The 20,595-nt window shown below is 35.6% G+C and overlaps 1 protein-coding gene across 6 annotated transcripts in view; it reads left to right on the top strand.

The window, feature by feature from the left end:
* The window catches only part of MAPKAP1 (MAPK associated protein 1), a 340,916-nt gene that overhangs the window by 38,288 nt on the left and 282,033 nt on the right, over nucleotides 1-20,595 (top strand). For 4 of the 6 annotated variants that reach the window (XM_072631929.1, XM_072631927.1, XM_072631930.1 and 1 more), the window contains 2 exons: nucleotides 3,539-3,862; nucleotides 8,729-8,818. In XM_072631929.1, the coding sequence (XP_072488030.1) occupies nucleotides 3,604-3,862; nucleotides 8,729-8,818 (349 nt within the window). In that variant the 5' untranslated portion in view covers nucleotides 3,539-3,603. The remainder of the gene's footprint in view (nucleotides 1-3,538; nucleotides 3,863-8,728; nucleotides 8,819-20,595) is intronic. The other 2 variants (XM_072631931.1, XM_072631932.1) reach the window with 1 other exon arrangement.

The following is a 20,595-nucleotide window of genomic DNA, read 5'->3' as shown; positions in this document are numbered from 1 at the left end:
CCCAGTTGATGAGCATCTCCTCAATTTCCAATTCTTTGCTACCACAACAAAAATCCCTATAAATATTTTTGTGCATAGGTTCTTTTCCTTTTTCTTCGATCTCTTTGGGATGCAGACCTAATGATAGTGGTATTACTAGATCAAAGGATATGCAGTTTTATAGCCAACCTCTTTTTTCCATTTGACTAATTCTGCTTTCTAAGGAATTCTTCTTTTTTCGTTGAATATTTGTACCTTTTCCATTTAGCCTATTCTGCTTTATAAGGAGTGCTTTTCTTCAGTGAATTTTTGTGCCTCTTTTACCATTTGGCCAATTCTGTTTTTTAAGGTTTTATTTTCTTTGGTGTTTTTTTACATCTTTTTTTTTTTAAACCAAGCTGTTAATTCTCTTTTCATAGTTTTCTTGCTTCGTTCTCATTTCTTTCCTCCATTTTTCCTCTACAACTCTTATGTCTTTCTTTAACTCTTCCAGGAATTCTTGCTGGCCTTGGATCCAATTAGCATTTTTCCTTGAAACTTTGCTTGTAGTTGTTTTCTTGTTGTTGCCCTCTTTTAAATTTGTCTGAGTCTTCCCTGCCTCTATAGTAACTTTTTTATGTTCAAGTTATTTTTTTGTTGTTGTTTGGTCATTTTTCCATCCTGTTTCTTGACTTTGAATTTTATGTTAGAGTTGGACTCTTTTTTTGTGTTCCTTTAGCTAGTATGGTGGGGGGAGGGGTGTGCTAAATTTTTGGTGCATCTAAGGTGGTGTTATCCTGGGAGAGGTGTGGTCCCTGCTCTTCTGATCTGCTCTTTGGTCTTCACTCAGTGAAAGACCCTCATTCCCCTGCAGATGCAAATACTAGTGCTCCTCTTGGCCCTGGAACTGTGAGCAGACACCTTGCTTCCTTGTGACTTATTCTTGTGACTGATCACAAGTGTGCCTCTCCAACCTGAAACTGTGACCTGAATTGTTTATGGGCAATAGAGTAGCCAGTCAATACCAACTACACCCAGTACAAGCAAAGGGTTCCCAGTAATCTCATTCTGACTAGTTGTTTGGCCCCTTTATTATCTCTGTGCTGAGAGCTTTCAGAGCTGCTGCTCCTATTGTGGCTGCCTCCAATGCCTATTGTTGGTGTTCCTGCTGTGCTCTAGGCCTGTGCCCATCCTGGTGGGCTTTCCTACCAGATCTCTCCTGGTAGAAAACCAACCTCCTAAATTGTCTTAAGCTGGAAAAATGTCTCCCTCTGATCTTTTGTTCTCTGCTGCTTCAAAATTTGATTTGAAGTCTTAACTTTAAAATTGTTTAGAGAGGAATATTGGGAGAGTTCACCTAGGTCCTGGCCCGTACTCTTCTATCTTTTATCCTAGAGGAAATAGGGAGCTACTTATAAGCTTCTTGAGCTAGAGGGTGATGTGGTTAAGCCTGTACTTCAGGGAAACTTTTGGCAGATATGATTGGAGAGGAGAAACTAGAAACAGGTTTAGATAAGAGATGATAACAGTTTATAGTAACCTTGTGAGTAGAAGGAGGGGGATGGGTATGAGAGATTTTGTAAAGGTCTTATTGACCAGACTTGGCAACTAATTTATGAGGGATAAGGGAGAGTAAAGAGTTGCTGAAAACTTTGAGTCTGGGAATCTGGAGGATTGAATGTATCTTGGGAGGAGAGGGGTAGGTTTAGAGGAAAAGGTGAATTCCATTTTGCACATGTTGATTTTGAAATGTCTGTTAAGTTATGCATTTGGAGGCATGTAACAGGTAAGTTGATGATTCAAGTCTGAGGCTTGAGAAGGATTAGAGCTGTATATATAGATTTAGGAGTTATCTGTATTAAGTTGAAAATTGGACTTCTGCAATCATATATGCTGTCACTCTCATAGTTATTATAATCTAGTAAGGGAATTAGACATGGAGCTAATATCATGCACACTGATGCATAAGTGCATAAAGGAGTGTAAAGCATAGGTGTCAGGGGATTGGGGCCACAAGTATATGTAGAAAGAGAATTACTGAAGAAATCCTTTACAAGGTAATGTTTGAGTTGAAAAGTTGAGTAGGAATCATTTTGTTTGAGAAAATAACTCCCTATTCAATTGTGACTTCTTCATAGATAGAGAATTTGGGAGTGAAGAAAAAAACTAAATAAAAGTGTAGTACATTTCTGTGATAGGCTTTGAATTTCTGAAGTGAGGAGCTATTATATCTTTAGCTATATTGTATTAATTGCAGATTAGCCAGTCTTTCTCTCTGGTATCATGTATTTCTTCTAAGATTTAGAAGTAAAAGTTAAATCAGGGTCATTTAGACCAAAATCTTCATTTTAGAGAGAGAAAAAAACAAAATTAAGTCCAGAGAATAGAAGTGATAAGGAAGTAGTAAATAGCAAAGCTGGAATTTCAGTACAGGTCCTAATTCTAGTTCCTTTAGGATATAGAACCATATTAACTCTGTGGGAAAGGGATTTCCTTTTTGCTCATCCAGATTCTTAAGAAGCAATGAATTGTAATGAAAGAAGCACCAGGCCTGAAATCAGAAGACCTGTATTTGAATTCTGGCTTTGGTCCTTAATCTTTGTGTCACTTTGAACAAGACATACCACTTGAGCTCTTTGGCCTCCAGTTTTCTCACCTATAGAAAAAGGGTTTTGGATTAGATGGACCTCAGTGGTCTGTATAGCCTGTAGGGCTATACTTGGTATCAGGAGAACTCATCTTTCCTGACTTCAAATCTGGTTTCAGGATCATAGTAGCTATGTGACCCTGGGCAAGTCACTCTTAGTTGCCTCACTTTCCTCATCTGTAGAATGAACTGGAGAAGGAAATGACAAACCAGTCCAATATTTTTGCCAAGAAAATCTCAAATGACAAAGAGTCAGACATGACTAAAAAAATGACTGAACAACAGCTAAAAGTCTCTTCCAGCTTCATATCGATGATCCTATTAATCTCTTCTCCAACACTGATAGTACTACAGTTCTGTGTAGTTCACTTCCTGTCAGTGAATGTCAGTTTTTCATCAACTATAAAGTGCACTTAATAATTCTTTCACTACTAGCTTCAGAACTTTTAGTTGGAGAACACTTTTTAAACCTTAAAGTAACTGTAGAAATGTGAGTTTTGGGTATTGTTATTCTTTGTGACCTCAGGCAAATGGTTTACCCTCTCTGGGTTTCTGTTTTCTCTTTGGTAAGATGAGAAGTTTGGACCTTTGAGGTTCTTTCCAGTCTCTGATCCTTAGTTCCTTTTATATCTCAAACACATGGAGAAAGAGTGTGCTGTAGTCAGAAAAAGGTCTTCTGAGTTCCATCTGTGAAAAATTAAGAATTTGGCCTTCAGCTTTCTAGGATTGTTGTGAGAAAGTGTTTTGTAAAACCAATGGCACTACAGAAATGTGTTTTATTGGTATGATTGAGGCATCATAGCGTAATGAAAAATTTGTCACTTATAAACCTTTTGACTATTTACTAGTTACTTTGCCTTTCTAAATTTGTTATTCTCTGTATTCTTTTTAAGCTCATGTAGATATTCCTTTTTTTGTCTTTAATATTGATAGGTGATCCCATTAAACAATATGAAGAGGAGAAAGTAGACTTTTAAGGAAATTGGCCTCCATAAAGAATGGCCTTCTTGGATAACCCAACGATCATCCTGGCTCATATCCGGCAATCCCATGTGACCAGCGATGACACAGGGATGTGTGAGATGGTCCTGATTGATCATGATGTAGATCTGGAAAAGTTTCATCCACCTTTGGTGCCTGGAGACAGTGGCTTAGAAATGCCAGGAAGCAGTGTTGAAACTCAGGGCTATGTCTATGCCCAATCTGTTGACATTACCTCAAGTTGGGACTTTGGCATCAGAAGACGTTCAAACACAGGTAAATGTGGGATGAAGCCTTGATTCTCTGAGCTTCATAGGCTCAGATCTGGAAGACTCCTTAGAGATATTCTAGTCTAGTACCTCATTTTACATGTGAGTAAACAATGCCCATAGACATTGAGTGACTCAGGGTCACATAAGGAGTAAGCAGTGCTGGGAGTCTGGCTCCCTGGACTTCGAACTCCAGACATACCTCTCTTTTACAACCCTTTTCTGCTTCACAGAAAAAATTTAGTGTAAAGGAATGCAGTCTGTTTTTCTCCAATAATGCCATGTGTGGCAATAGCATATCTTTGTTTTGAATGATGACCATCAATTGATGACCTCGGCAGTTATTTTTAGTGCGCTGTTCTAAAAGTTGTTATTGGGAGACAGTTTAATTTGGTTGAAAGAATATTGGGCTTGGAGCCAGAATTCCTTCATTTGAATCCTGGTTCTGCAACCATATTAGCTTTTTGGATCTTAGGCAAATCATTCTTTCTTTCTGGTCATCAGTTTATTTATCTGTAAAATGAAAATTTTGGGTTAACTGCTCTCTAAGGACTCTTCTATTTGTTACATTCTATGTTTTACTCTAAAATTCTTTGGGAAAAAAAGGTGTAGTAACTAGTTCCTTGTATGTGATTAATAAATAATGAATATTTCTTAAATGAAAGAATGAATAACAGTTGCAGTGTATGACTGGGGAGGAAAGAAATAACCTGAAGAGATATAGTGAGTATTGTAGAAAGATACATTTCAGGATACTTGTCTTATATATTCTTGCAGTTCAGGGTACCTAAAGATAGCTCTTTGCTCTAGGTTGACAGGTGTTTATGAAACACCTAGGTAGGCACTGTGCTTGCTGATGAAGATGCAAAGATGTAAAATTAAACAGTCACTACTCACAAAGAGCTTTTGATCTACTAGATTTTCAAAGGATTAGGAAGCATGACTTCCTGTTGATTTATAACAACTAGGTATTCTGGTTTAGGGCAGACTTTACTATTTTCTGACTGTTCAAAAGACTTAGTCCTGTATCCTTAATTGTTCTGATCTAACCAGTCTGAGAAATATGGTGATGATGATGATGATGGTGATGATGACAGCTCACATTTATATAGTACTCTAATGTTAACAGAGTGCTTTCTTTCCATAACCTTGTGAGAGGTAGTACAAATGTCATTATTCCCATTTTAAAATGGGAAAACAGAGGTTCATAGAGTTAGTCATTTTATTAGCAGACTTTTATTAAATGCTTACTATGATCTAGGCCAGGGGTGGAGAAGCTACAACCTTGAGGCCACATATGGCCTTTTAGGTCCTCAAATGGACCCTTTGACTGAATCCAAACTTCACAGAACAAATCCCCTTAATAAAAAGGATTTGTTCTGTAAAACATGGTCTCAATCAAAAGGCTGCACCTAAGGATATAGAAGGCCACATGTGGCCTCGAGGCCACAGGTTCCCTACCCCCCAGTTCTGGGCTGTATGTTAATTGATGGAGTTAAAATATGCAGTGTAGTAGAATCTGTTTTTCTGTACCCTTCCAATACTGTAAAAGAATAAAATAAGCTATTTTTCTATAGTACATTTAGGCTTTCTCTACAACAAAAAAACGAGGTAGTGCCAGTAGTTTTATTTAGATAAAGTAGGTAGCATGGTTAAGTGACTCGCCCATGGGCCCACAACTAGGATGGCTAAGTTCAATTGTAGTGATTTTTTCCATTCCATAATTTCTCTCTAGAAATTCTCAATGTTTCCTGCTCATTGTCTTTTCCCCACTTCCCCTTAAACAGTCATTGCCACCCTAAATGTCCTTTGTAAGACATTGGCCTCCTCAAGTTCAAACCATTGAGTTAGCAAGAATCTAAAATTTACAAAGAACCAAGTAGTAATCACAGACATATGAATGATACAGAAAAAGTAAGTCAAACAATAAATTTGCCATTTTTACTGATGAGAATGGAGTTTATTAGTCTAAGCTGGTTAGGGGTCACTATATACTTCTCTGCCCACCCTTCTAGTGACATTTTGCTACCTGTAACTGTTGCTTTCCTAGCTTCTTAAAAGACTACCCATTTCCTCCAAAACAGCTGGCTCTATGATGTTCGTCTTAGCTCTTTGGTAGAATTATTCTAAGTAGCATATCCTGCCCCTTCCATGTGTCCTTGAAACACATTCTTCCATCCTCCATTCCTTCCTCAAGCCATTCAGGAGAGAAGGAATTTACCTTAGTTCAGTTAGCTTTAAGGTATTCTTTTCTTGTGCCCCATCAAAACAATTGTGTCCCTGGCATATTTAGTTCATACTAATGTTTATAGGGAGAGATCATTTTATTACACTGATGTTCTTCTTTTTACTTAGATATGGCTAGTTCCCAGATGACAAAAATAATTTGTTACTGGATTTGTTATTTTTTTAAGTTAAACTTTTAAAAAAATTTATTTCATTAAATATTTCCTAATTACATGTACAAATTTTTAAAAACATTTTTAACATTCTTTTTTTTAAACATTGAGTTCCAGATTCTCTTCTTCTCTCTTGCATCTTCCTTGAGAAGGCAAGCAATATATCAGTTATATGTATAAAGTTATATAAAACATATTTCCATATTAGCCATATTACAGTAGAAAACACAAGAAAAGAAAAAAGTATAGTTCATTCTTCTCTCAGAGTGCATCAGTTCTCAATCTTGGGGTAGATAGCATTTTTCCTCAGGGGTTCTTTAGAATTGTTTTGGGTCATTGTCTTGATAGAGAGCTAAATCTTTCACAGGTACTCCTTGTTACAGTATTGCTGACACTGTGTACTGTGGACTTGTTATTTATACCTTCTTGTCGGTCAGACCTGGCAGGGCTCAGGCTCCTCTTGCTTAACTTTTGAGAAACCAGGATGGCTTTCTTATGTCACGGTGAATCGGGGAAGAAGCTGTTAGTAGAGGAGGACTAATGGAGCAGTGATTCTAGTAGAAAGATAATATGGCTAGGATATCACAATTCTAGTGTATGACACTTTTAATCTGTGGTAATAGAGAGTGTTCTCTAATGGTTTAGAACTTTAAGGCCTGGTTTCATATCCAAGTTCTCCTATATTACCTGTACCAAATATGGGAAACTTAACTTCTCTCATGTATAAAACGAGGGGGTTGAACTTGATGATCTATAAGGTCCTTTCCATCTCCATATCCTGATAGCCTATGTCATATAAACAAATTAATGTCATATGAAATCTGCTAAGGAGATTTTGCTATCACTATGGAAAAAATAAAGAAAATTTTTACTGAAAGAAGTTGTATGAAGCTTTAAATATAATTGAGAACCATTGATTTCAAGTTCTTCAGTTTAAATTGACTTCCATACAAGTCATTAGAATCCTGTTGTCTAGTAAGATGAAATCAGTAGGAAGATACAATTAAGAGGGGCAACTAGGTGGCACAGTGGATAGAGTGCCAGGCCTGGAGGCAAGGAAGACCTGTGTTCAAGTCTGGCCTCAGACACTTCCTAGCTTTGTGACCCTGGACAAGTCACTTAACCCTGTTTGCCTCAGTTTTCTCAACTGTAAAATGAACTGGAGAAGGAAATGGCAAACCACTCCAGTATCTTTGCCAAGAAAACCCCAAGTGGGGTCATGAAGATCAGACACAATGGAAACAACTGAGCAACAACAAAATGCAATTAAAAACTTTGCAGTTTTATTTCTTTATACACTTTGCACTTACTGATTTCAACTGAATATATATATATATATATTTTTAATAAAATTTGGTTGGTTACAATGACATCAAAATGTTTTTGCCACAATAGTTTTGTTATTTTCCTGTACCCTCCTATAAAAAGAGAATTATTTTTGCCAAATATAGAAATTGTTGAAGAAAAGATTTGTTTTTTGATTTGAGTTGGTCTTTGAAGTCAGATAGTATTAACGCAGAAACATTTTTAAAGGGGATAATATTGGTCTGTGCTTTTTTTCTTGGTCCATTCAGAGGCAGTAGAAGTTAATAAAATGTGCAGTTAGAACATAGCAATTTTGTTATAAATGTTTTTTTGGGTTTTTTAGTGAATTACAGCTTTCTGGATTTTGAAGACTTGTTGGTTGGTTGTACTATTATTTTTTAATGTCTTCTTTTGGGATTTTAGATACTTCTTCCACTGGAAGTCTACAGTATTAGTAAATGGAAGCTGTGTGATTACCTTAATGATACTACAGATTTCCCTTTTAATTGTGGAAGCGTCTTCTTAGTATTTTGGACATTGAGTCAAAATATGGTAAAGAGAAATTGTTCTTTTTAAGATTTGACTAATGTTACAAAGATACAAATCATTTATTTTACTACCTATAAACTGTTTCAGCCCACTGAAGAAAAGCTATGCTAATTTATATAGCTTTGACATTTTATAATTTTCATGATTTTTAGATAAAGGATTTTATATTTAAAACTTTAATAGTCTAGTCTGAGTTCATTTATCTTTAATTTTTGAAACGGGTAGAGTAATTCATAACAGTAATTTTATTCTGTAATGTAATATTCACTTCAGTTCATTTGTGCATTAAAATTCCTTTAAGACCGTTATTAATGATTTATATAATGAAATGTCATATTAATCACAGAAGTTTTCACATTTTATTATTCTCTTCCATGTTAATACTATCTTTATGATCTCTATTAATGTTTTATATCCTCTAATTTCAATTATAAATCAAGAACATTTTCATGTTTTTGTTGGTATTTGCCTTTCAGGGGTACCACCTTTAAAATTTTATGACTTTTTTTCCCTACATATGCAGTATAAAACATCTTTATTCATATAAAGGTAGTTAATTATGTCTTTGTTTATAGTAAACTTTCCTTGACAAACTTATAGTTATAATATTTCTCTTCAAGCTCAAAGATTAGAGCGACTTCGAAAAGAGAGACAAAACCAGATAAAATGCAAGAATGTCCCATGGAAAGAAAGAAATGCTTCTCATTCAGGTAAACACAGAATGTTCATTTGCTGTTTTTGTTGCTTTTACTGGTAGCTCATTTCTTCATATAGGATTGTGGTAAATAAAGCTGAGTAAATTAATTTCAGACTTCATCAGTGGATAGACAACTCAGTGGATCTGGGCTTTTCTTGCTTCTTTGTTCTCTAAAGCCTTATTTTTGTTTTGTGATGACTGCCTCAGACGATCACTAGATAGGTATGTTCTAGAGTGATTTTTATGTTTCAGGCAGGGGTTCAACTGCATCATTGGTCCTTAAGTGCCATGAACCCCTTTGGCAGTTTAATGAAGCCTATGGACTCCTCAGATTAATATTTTAAATCCATAAAATAAATATATAGGCTTACAAAGGAAACAAATGATATTGAATATAGTTCTCAAAATATTTTTTAAAAACAAGGTCATAGAGCCCCAAGTGAAGAATACTCAAAATAGGTGAGGCCTCTTCGAGTTCTAACACTGTGTATTTGATTCTGTGTTCAAAAGACACTTACAGTTCCTACATTCTATGTTCTCAGGTCTATCCTATCTTAACATTAGGTAATTCTGTGATTCTTTTTGGTTGCATTGTTCTTTGCTGTACTGGGTCCCTTGGCTTTCTCTATTCTGGCAATACTTTGCTTAGTGTGGTCTTTTCTGACTATTTCTTTTCACTCTTTGTTGGCAGTCTCTTGGTATTTTCCTGCACTAATCAGTGATTATAATAAACAAACTACTTTCATCTTTGTCTGAGCATAGAATAAGACATTAAGACATTATTGTCTTTTCATATTGTGTGTGTATGTACATGGCTATATAAAAGTGTGCTAGTGTATATTAAAATTCTTGTCTCAGGTGATCATGTCATTTTGCAAGAAGGAGAGATTAATAAATATAAGAAATTCAGTCATATTATCTTATTATTTTTAAAAATTGCATATTTTAAAAAGACATTAAATGTTTAACTTGCCAACATTTGAATTACAGAATTTTCGAGGTAGGAGAACATTAGATTATATAATGTTAGGACTTAGAATATCATAGCTGGAAGGAAGTGCTATAATAACCACATTTTAGAGTGTTTTAAGGTTTATGAAGAGTTTTCCTTCATCTTCGTTTTAGAGATGAAACTGAGGTGCAGAATTTAAAGACTTAAGAACATTTTGGGAGGGGAACCTGTGGCCTTGAGACCACGTGTGGCTTAGTTTCTTGGGTGTGGCTTTTTGACTGAGTTCAAGTTTTACAGAATAAATCTTTTCATTATGGGGATTTGTTCTGTGAAGTTTGGATTTAGTCAAAGGACTGCATTTGAGGACCTAGAAGGCCACATGTGACCTCAAGGCCTCAGGCTTCCCACCTCTGACGTTAGCACATAGGCTATAGACTGCTTAAACTGGAAAGAACATCAAATGTTAAAAAACAGATAGAATTTTAGAACTGAAAAGGGAGCATAGGCCTTCTCTAGTCCCATCCTTTCAATTTTATGGATGGGAGAAACTGAGGCATAGAGAAGTAATATCACTTCCTCAGCATAGTTCATGACAGAGCTGAGACCAGAACAAAGGTTTCTTGACTCCTAATCCTGGTGCTGACAATTTAACATTTTAAATATTATAGTTGTCAGCTAGGTAAACTTTGCTTCTTAGTTAAGTGAATGATGAAGGAGCATTTCTCAATGACAGTTGTATTTGAAGATACTATTTAAGTCAAAAATCCCATTTTTTCTTTATGCCACCCTGGTATTTCATTTATAGAAATTTTCCCAAACTACTCAGTCAAAGTGACTCTTACTTTGTTATAAAAACTTTAAAAAATTCTATTAGCAGCAAAGTATTTTAAAATTCCCTGAATGCTAGGCCTTTGGTTTTGCTTCCAGTTAAAGGTCTTTTGAGTATTTGATATCTATTTAGAAAGCTTTTTGTCATTTATGTTGTTTATTTAAGAATATTTATGTATCTTAATGGGGTTTCTAGTCAGTCTTCTCATTGCTTAGGAACACAGAATTATTTCAAGTTACTTTATTTTAAAAAATATTTTGTTATTCTTACAAACACTAACAATCATGCATGTTTTTATATGTAAACATGAGCAGGAAGAATTGCATATGAGACTGCAAATTTCAGCTGTGTCCAACTTATTTTCTTTTTAAAAAGTATATAATTTTGTTATGTTAGTTTCAAAGCTATGCTGTTTGTCCATTTTCCTCTGAATCTTCCTTTTGTTCTCTTTTATGTATTTTTAAAAATACTTCATTGATGCTCTTTCCTTTATTTTCCTTTTTTTTTTTGATAACTGTCATCAACCTCCTGTGTCCCACACAATCCTTCCTCCCTCTTAAAACCATGTTTCTCATTCTGTACCTTTTGTATATCACCTCTTTGACTAGATATAGCAAGCAGGTTTCATCGTCAGCACTATGGATTTGTTTGGTCACCACATTGTCAGTTTGCAATTCTTTCAAAGCTACTTTTTCTTAATATGGTATAGTCATTTAGAAATTTGTCTTTCTTTTTCTCCTTACTTTACTCTGCCTTGTTATATCCAAAACTTCCCAGGTTTCTCTAAACCTGTTACTTTTATCATTTCTAAGGACTCAGTCATATTCTGTTCCATTCCACTTATATACCAAAATATTTTCAGTTATTCCCTAATTGGTGGGCAATCCTTCAGTTTCCATTTCTTTGGTGCAACAAAAAGTGCTACTCTGAAAATTTTTGTGCCGATGGGTTCATCTAGCTCTTTCTTTTATGTCTTTGAGATATGTGTCTGAAAGTGGTGTTGCTATGTTGAAGAATATGCACAAGTTAATGACTGTAGAATTCCAAATTATATACCAGGATTTTCAGGTCACTTCACAGCTCTACAAATAGTTCATTAATGTTCTTGACCTCCCAAATATCCTATGTTGTCATTTTGCTTTTTTGTCATCTTTGCCAGTCTGATGGATGTAATGTAAAACTTCAGAGTTATTTTAATGTACACTTCTTTTATTATTAGTGATTTTGAGCATTTTTGTATTATTATTGTTATTTTTTATTGCTTACTTTTCCCTTTCTTGAGGACTCTCTGTTAATGTCTTTTGACCACATATCTATTGGGGAATGGCTCTTGTTATGTGTAGTTTATCACCTCCCAATATATTATGGACATCTTGGATATCAGACCCCTATTAGAAATTTACTGTAAAGTTTTCTCATAGATGTTTCTCTCTTAACCTTAATTACATTGATTTTATATGTATAGACCTTTTTAATTTTATGTTATCAAAACTGTTCATTTTAACTTCTGTGATCCTCTCTTTTTATTTTGATCAAGAGCTCTGTCAGTAGTTGTTAAAAGTATCTGTTTCACTGCTACTCTTGTTCGTTTAAAATGTCACCTTTTTTATCTTGGTATCTATCTGTTTGGAGCTTATTATGGTGATGATATGATAGGTTGTTCTAGATGTAATTTCTGCCAGTCTGATTCCCTTAGAGGTTTTTGTTGAATAGTGAGTGCTTACTCTAGTAGTTGGGGCTTTTTGACTTATCAAGCGCTGTACCACTATACCTGTTTGCTTCTGGATCTTGTGTGCTTAATATATTCCCACTGATCAACTTGTCTGTTTTTTCACCAGTGCCAAATAATTTTGACGATTACTCCTTTGTAGTATATTTTGAGGAGTGGAACTATTAGGCCTCCTTCCTTCCCACTTTTAAGAATTAATTTTCTGAAGATTTTTGACCTTTTGTATCTCCAGATGAATTTTATTATTTTTTTCTAGTTTGATTGGCATGGCACTGAAACACTAAAATGATTTAGATAATATGGACATTTTAATTAGATTGCCACAGCTCAACCATACAACAATTAATTTCTTTCTAATTCCTTAAGTCTGTCTATTTATTTAAAGTGCTTTATAATTGTAGCCATATAATTCTTTTGTATGTCTTTGTAGGTAGACTCCAAAATTTCTTGTATAATTTGTAGTTTTTTTGAATATAATTCTATCTCTTCTTTCTATGTGTTGGCGGTAATGTAAAGAAAAGCTGATGGTAGATGTGATTCATTTTATATACTGCAACTTTGTTGATGCTGTTGTTTCAGTTCATTTTTAAAATTTGCCTCTAGGATTCTGTATAGATTTTATAATTATCTATAAAAGTCATAATTTTGCTTTGTGTCTTATTGTTATATTAAGCATTTTGAGAATTACATCAAATACTAGTGACAGTACTGGGCATCATTGCTTTAACTCTGATCTTTTTGGAAATGCCTTTAGCATTTTTCCATGGAAATAATGTGGACATTTGGTTTTCATTACATGTGATTTATGTTGTTATAGAAAGGCCCACTTATTCCTTTGTTTTTAAATATTTTTAATATTAAAGGGTATTTTATTTTTCAGTAGCCTTTTCTACATTTATTAATATAATCATATGGCTGTTAATGTTTTTAATTAAGATGATCAATTGTTTTTGTTTTCCTAATATTCAACCCGCTTTCCTAGTATAAATCCAACCTGCTCATAATATGTAATCCTTTTTAGTGTTTTGCTTATCATTGCCGATATTTAGTGTTTGCCTTATCAATATTTTATTAAATGTATTTGTGTTGCTATTCATTAATGGTGTCTGTTTATAGTTTTTTCTCTGTTCTTGAAACCTACTTTAGGTTTCAAGACCATGTTTGTATCATAGCAGGAATTTGGTAGAATTCCTCCCTTTTTTGTGAACAATTCATGTAAAATTAAAGTTAATTATTCTTTGAAAATCTGGTATAATCTAGTGAAATCATCTCCTAAGGTTTTCTTCTACAAGAATTGATCTATGGTTTTTGATTTTCTTTTTGCTTATCTGTGTTCACATGGGCTTACTTTTTCTCCTACCTGACTTTTTCTGTTACCCAAGTTTGTTATAAGAGAGCTTCCTATTTTTTTCCGTTTGTGTTTTGGATCATTATTTGATAATGGTCACTTTTGATAATTTTGTTGGAATTTTTGCTTGATTCTTGTGCAGTTTTTCACTGTCTTCATGGGAAACCCTCATATTATGTATATCATCTCTGATTTGAGTAATTTCTGAACCAAGTATCAAGTTTATAATCAGACCACCAAAGTTATCCTGTAATTTTTCTAAGTTCAGTTGCCTTTTAGTATTTGGACCTTTTATCAGGCATCAACATCATCATTTCTTCCAATATATCAAGACTCCAGGGCAAAATTCTACTTTCTAATTTTAGACATTTTGTGTTCTGTGTTAACCTTGTGCACAGGGCCAAGATGGTGGATTAAAATGAATAGAGCATTTCTGCTGTGCTCTCCAAACCCAACACCTAAACAACTTTTTAAACATGAGTCACAAATTCTGAGCAGGATAACACACACAAAAAAAGTCAAAGTCACTCATTTTTCTAGTCCAAGACTAGGTTAGGAGGTTAGAAAGAGAGGAGCTTGAGTGGAAGTTCACCAGGAGTGAGGTGTGGCAGAAGTGACACTGACTGGGAGCTTGTAGGTGGTGGTAGCTGCAACAGTGCTGGTGGCACCAGGAATGTGCAGTGCCTTAGGATGATAAGAGGACTCAGTATCTGATCAGGAAAAATATTACAGGGGACCCCAGTAATAGCATTGGGTGCAGGACAGGACATCATTTGACAGCTCCTTTGCCCATTACTGAATTGTGGTTTGAAGTTCCAGGGTACAGAAGAGCAGATTTGCTGTTGTGAGCAAGCAGAGGGCCTACCTATGCTAAGGACCAGAGCATAGTCCAGGAGGATAGTGACCAGAACTCTCCTTTGATCATATCATGCTGGAAGCACTGAATAGAGCCCAATTCAAACATAAAATCCAAAATTAAACAATAGACTGAAAAAATGAGCAAGTAACAAAAAAAGAACTCGAAAGGTTTTGTGGTGACAGGGAAGCTGAAGACCCAGACTCAGAAGACAATGACTTGAAAACATTTATAAGCAAACCCAACAAGAATTCCTAGAAGATCAAAAGAAATAGATTTTTTTTTTAAAGGGCAAAAATGATTTAAAAATCAGATAATAGAGATAAAGGAAAAACTGGGGGAAAAAATAAGAGCACTACAAGAACATTTTAAAAAGAGAACAGTTTGGTAAAAGAGGTACAAAACCTCACTTGAAAAAATAATGCCTTAAAAATTAGAATTGGTCAAATGCAGGCCAATGACTATGACACATCAAGAAATAAAAGTCAAAATACTGAAAAAAAATAGAAGAAAATGTGAAATATCTCATTGGAAAAACAACTGACCTAGAAAGTAGATCACGAGATCTTTTTAATTTAAATAAGATTGAGAGATCTAATTTAAGAATTATTAGACTACATTAAAGTCATGATTTTTTAAAAAAAGAGCCTAGGTATCATATAATAAGAAACTACAAAGGAGAATTGCTCTGATATCATAGAACCAGAGAGCAAAGTAGAAATTGAAAGAATCTTTCTATTACTTCCTGGAGGAGATATTGAAATGAAAACTCCCAGCAACATTATAGCCAAATTCTAGAGCTTCCAAATCAAGGAGAAAATACTGCAAGCAGTCAGAAGGAAACCATTTAAATACTCTGGAGCCCCGAGATTTAGCAGATGCCATGATAAAGGGGTAAAGGACTTGGAATATGATATTCCAGAAGGCAAAGGATCTAGGATTATAACCAAGAATAATCTGTTCAGCAAAGCTGAGTATAATCTTAAAACAGGGGGGAAAAGGATATTTAATAAAATACAGGACTTTCAAGCGTTCCTGATGAAAAGATCAGAGCTAAATAGAAAATTTGACTTTCAAACACAAGGCTCAAGAGAAGCATGTGAGAGAAATCTAAAAAAGGTTTACATGCGAAGATAAAATTTGTAACTCCTAAAAACTTACCATTATTAGGACAGTTAGGAGGATTCTATGGGTATTGAGTCTTTTATGTCATTAAAAAATGAATAGATGGGTGAGAAAGAGGAATGTCCTGTGAGAATGGGTAAGGGAGAGGAAGAATGGAGGAAATAATCTTGCATAAAAGAAGCATGCAAGGAAGAGTTTTTCCAAGTTACTTGTGTGTCTCACCTCTTTCCCTTGACCAGATACTTCCTTTTCCCAAGTGAAAACTGGGTTTTTTTATCTTTTACATACCTTTAATTATATCTTCTTCAATTCTATATTTTCTATTTTTGTGTATGAATAAATATGTATATATATAATAGGTTTTATAGACACATATACATAAAGTAGATGATGAGGGTTCCCTTTAACTTTGTTAATTCCTTATATAATTGAAGGAAGTAGCTTATCTAAGTTATTTTTCTCCCTCTATTAATAAAGATAAGTATTTCTTGCTTTCTTCACATAATTTCCTTTAAGCCCTGGTTTTAATCCTTGCTCTATTTTACCTACAAAATCCTCATCTTTGTGTTTCTAGAATGGCCATCTGAATATCCCTGCATTCATTTAGAATACTCTGCTCATTGTTTTTCCATCTCTCTGTTCAACTCTTGCTTTGTCTGTCTAACTGTGAAACTTATCCTTGTAATCTGTGTATATGCTATGTGTAACTACCCTCACTACCCTTGAGACCACTGTTTGCGGAAGTGTGGGGAAAAGAATACTGAATATTAATTTTACCATTAGGCCTGTCTTCTCCCCAACTCTCCTCCTTAATTGTTTATAAATGTTTTCTTTAGTAAATTGCAATTTGGTTTGAGACATAGCCCTTAATGCTGTGTGGACATCTAAAAGCAAACTAGAAAGTAAAGAGTGATGGCTGATTCTATTCAGTGAAGGTATAGATAGAATTCTCTAGATAATGTATACTATTATGTCTGCATAATAGATCTTTAGTTATATATGTTTTGATTGATGACTGTAGATATACTTATCTATACATTGATAAAACATGACTAGAGCTAGCTTGGTTTATGGGAAAGGATACCAGACTTGGCGTTAGAAGATCTTTGCTTGGGTCCTCTTTACTAGGACTTGTCTATAACTGTCTCCCATGCTGGAATGTGCTGCCTCTTGGATTCTTCACATTCCAGCTAAAATCTACGGGAAGCCTTTATCAATCCTTCTTAATTTTAGTGCCTTCCCTCTATGAATTATTTCCTGTTTATCCTATACAATAAGCTCTTCTGTACCTGTTTATTTACTTGTTTTCCCCATTAGATTGTGAAGTCCTTGGGAACAGGTATTGGTTTTTGCTTTTTTCTGTATTCCCAATCCTTAGCACAGTGTCTGGCACATATTAGGCCTTTAATAAATGCTTATTGCCTGACTGACTGGACCAATACTAGTAATAATGTGTAATGAAGTAGGAAGGATCGTCTAGGGCCAAGTTGTGAATGTCTTTAAAAAATGAACAGAAGAGTTTATATTTGGTTCTAGAGGCAGAAGGGAGCTACTGTAGTTTATTGATTTGGGAAATGATATGCTTATATCTGTGCTTAAGGAAGATTACTTTAGAAGGACTGTGTAAGATGAATTGTAGTAGAGGGAGCTTGGAGGCACGGAGACAGATTGGGAGGCCATGGTAATAGTCTGGGTGAGAGGTGATAGTCTGAACTAAGGGAGTTGTTTTATGAGTAGAGAGAAGGTGTTGGATAGGAAAAATTGAACATTTAAATGACAAGATTTCGGGAACTGATTGTATATGTGAGATGAGGGGAAGTAAGGAGCAGAAGGGAAGAGAATAATGTTATAAAAACCCAGGGAAGAAAATATCTTGCATCAAATGTAGCCAACTGAGAAGAGACAATCTAATGTGGCAACTAAGGTCATCAATAACTTTGGAGAGCACTTTTCAGTTGTGTTGTCTTCAGTTTGCAAGATTGAGATGTGGAAGTGGAGGCAGTGAGTGCGGAAAAATTTTTCAGGAATTTGGCTGAAAAAGGGAAGAGAGATGCAGAATAATAGCTTAAGGGATAGCAATGTCTAGTGAATTTTTAAGGATGGGCAAGATTTAAGCATGTTTGAAGAGACTTTGGAAGGAACCAGGAAGTAGGGAAAAATTGAAGATTAGATAGAATAGGGGGTTTTCTGCTGGAGAAAATGGCATCAAAGGCACATGTAGAGGAGTTGGTTTTGGCAAGGTGAAGGGCCACCATGTTATCATAAACTGAAGGAAAGTAGGAGAGAATGAGATTTTGGGGTGAGAGGGAACAGGAGATGTCATGATTGGTAGTCTTAGTTGTTTCAGTAAATAAGAGGTTAGGTCCTTAGGTGAATGGGTGAGGTGAGGAAGAAGTGTGAGAGGCTTGATAAAAGAAAAGGTTGGTAACATTTTCTAATAGAGAGGAGGATAGAGAATCAGAAAAGAATAAACTGATTGCTTTGTGGTAATGAGGACCCACCTGAGATCAGATAAAATAAATCTATAGTGTACTTAGTCACTTCTTCCTTTGAGGTTCAGACTCTATGTGTCTACCACCCCATCAAATTCTGGTAACTGCTATTCACAGACCCTTAGAAGTAACTTCTCTTCCTTCCTCATTGAATTTGGTGTCCGGCTCACACTTTTTCTCTTTTTCCCCAACTCCTGTCCTCCTCACACTAGGAGACTTAACATACATATTGAGTCTCTTTCAAATTCCTTTAACCACTCACTTTTTCACCCTACTCAATTCCCTCCATCCCACCTCAGAAACAACCATATGGTTATACTCTTGATCTTGCCATTACCCATAAATGCACCATCTCCATGTTCAAGAATTCTAAAGTCTCCTTATAAGACCATAGCCTATTTATTTTTTCTCACCTTGCCTTCTGCCTTTCCTTAAAAAATTCTATTGATCATCTGCACTGACTTCCAGTCTTTTTACCACTTAGATCTTTCCTCTGCCACCTCCCCTATACTAGTCTTTCTCCTCTTTTCCCTATCTTGACCTGTTGATGAACCAATTCAGTTCTATAGTTTTCTTTTCTCTTGAATCCCTAGCCCCCTCATCATAGCACCAATTATGCCCAGCTAAGCCTCACCCTTGGACCACTCTTGCCATTTGTTGCCTTATACCTACTCATGTGCTGCTGGACAAAAGTAGAGAAAATCACCACAGGGTCTACTACAAATTTATGGAATACAATCTCAGCTGGGCCTTCACTCCTGTTAGGCAGATTTCGCTATACCTCCCTGATCAACTCATTATCTCTCTTTCCACAGTGGCTCTGCCAAATCTTTTCATCTCTCCTTAAACTTCTCATGGTTCTCCTTTCCCCCATTCTCTCAGCTGAAAAATCTTGTCTCACGTGTTACAGAAAAAATTGAGATTATTTGCCACAAACCCCCTCTTCTCTTCCTCAACTCCTATCACTTCATCATGTGAGATGGGGTGAAGGAGGAGAAAGTTGACAGGCAGCAACTAAATATATGCTCTCAGGGCACTTCTGTTTTCTTGGGTACAAGAGTGTACATGCAATTAAATATACGTAAAACAAATAGAAAGCAGATATGGAGGAGTGCACACTGGCAAATGATGGAATCAGGAAAGGCTTCATCAAACAAGGGCTTCTGTGATGGAGTAGTGATGTAGGAAGGCATTTGAGATGGGGAGATGCCCAGTGTAAAGGCATGGAGTCAGAAGGAAAGTCTTTTATGAAAAACTGTAAGATGGCAAATTTGGTTGGGTTGCAGAGTTTGGGAAGGGGAGTTTATAGTAGGTTGGAAAAGTAGGTTAGGGCTAAGATATGAGAGTTTCAGTAGCTAAAGAGGGGTTTAAATTTGAGGCTGAAGGCAGCGGGGAGCCATTGGAGTTCATTGAGTTAAGGGAGTGATATGGTTAGACCTCTGCTTTAGCAACTGTGTGGTGAATGAATTGGAGAGGGGGAAAGATTTGCTCCAAGGAGGCCAATTAGGAGGCCACTGCAGTTCTTCAGTCAAGAGATGACGAGGGCCTGAACAAAGGTGGTAGCCATGACATTACATTACTTTATGACAAAACTGTATCTATGTGATGTGATTATATCAATTGTATCTTTTAAATATTAAATTTTTCAACTAACAAGTATTTGTTTTCTTTCCCTACCCTTTCCGTCCAACTCAGAAACAAAGAGAAAAACAATACCTTTGCAACAAGTATACACAATCAATGCAAACAAATTTCCATATTGGCCACCCCAAAAAGTTGTCTCATTCTGCTTAAGTCCATCATCTGCCTGTTACAAGTTTGGGATCATTCTTCCTCTTTAGTCCTCTGGAAGCACGGTTGATTATTGTATTGATCATGTGTGGAGAAACTTTCAACATTGTTCATTTTTACAGTGTTTGCTGGAATATAAATTGTCCTCATGGCTCTGCTAACTTTACTTTTGATTAGTTCATACAAGTCTTTCAAGGCATTTTTCAAACTGTCCCTTTTGTCATGTCTTATAGTACAGTGGTATTTCATTGCTTTTGTATAACATAATTTGTTTAGCCATTCTCCAATTGATGACGAGTCATTTAGTTTCCAGTTCTTTTTAGGCTTTTGTATCTTCACATATATCTTAGAAAGGTTTCAAGTTTCAAAGCTTATTCACTGAATGGGCATCACCTCACTCTAAGTGAGTACCTGAATAAGTCTTAGTCAGAAAAGGCTGAGGTCTCCCATTGCATTCTGGACTGTCTCCAACCATCCTGATGAATATGGTCACCGGATCCACATGGCTCAGGAGGAGAAAGTGAGACTGGTGACCTTGCACAGCCCTCCCTCCCTCAAAACAAAGTCAAGTGCATGTCATGTCATCATTTCTCTGATATCATGGTTTTCTTCAGAAAGGAAGGAGGAACACAAACTTGTGAGTAGAACAAGCTGCCTGAATGGGGATC

This window comes from Notamacropus eugenii, chromosome 1 (genome assembly GCF_028372415.1).
Source record: "Notamacropus eugenii isolate mMacEug1 chromosome 1, mMacEug1.pri_v2, whole genome shotgun sequence".
Lineage (NCBI taxonomy): Eukaryota > Metazoa > Chordata > Mammalia > Diprotodontia > Macropodidae > Notamacropus > Notamacropus eugenii.
This window is presented reverse-complemented; position numbering and strand designations above follow the sequence as displayed.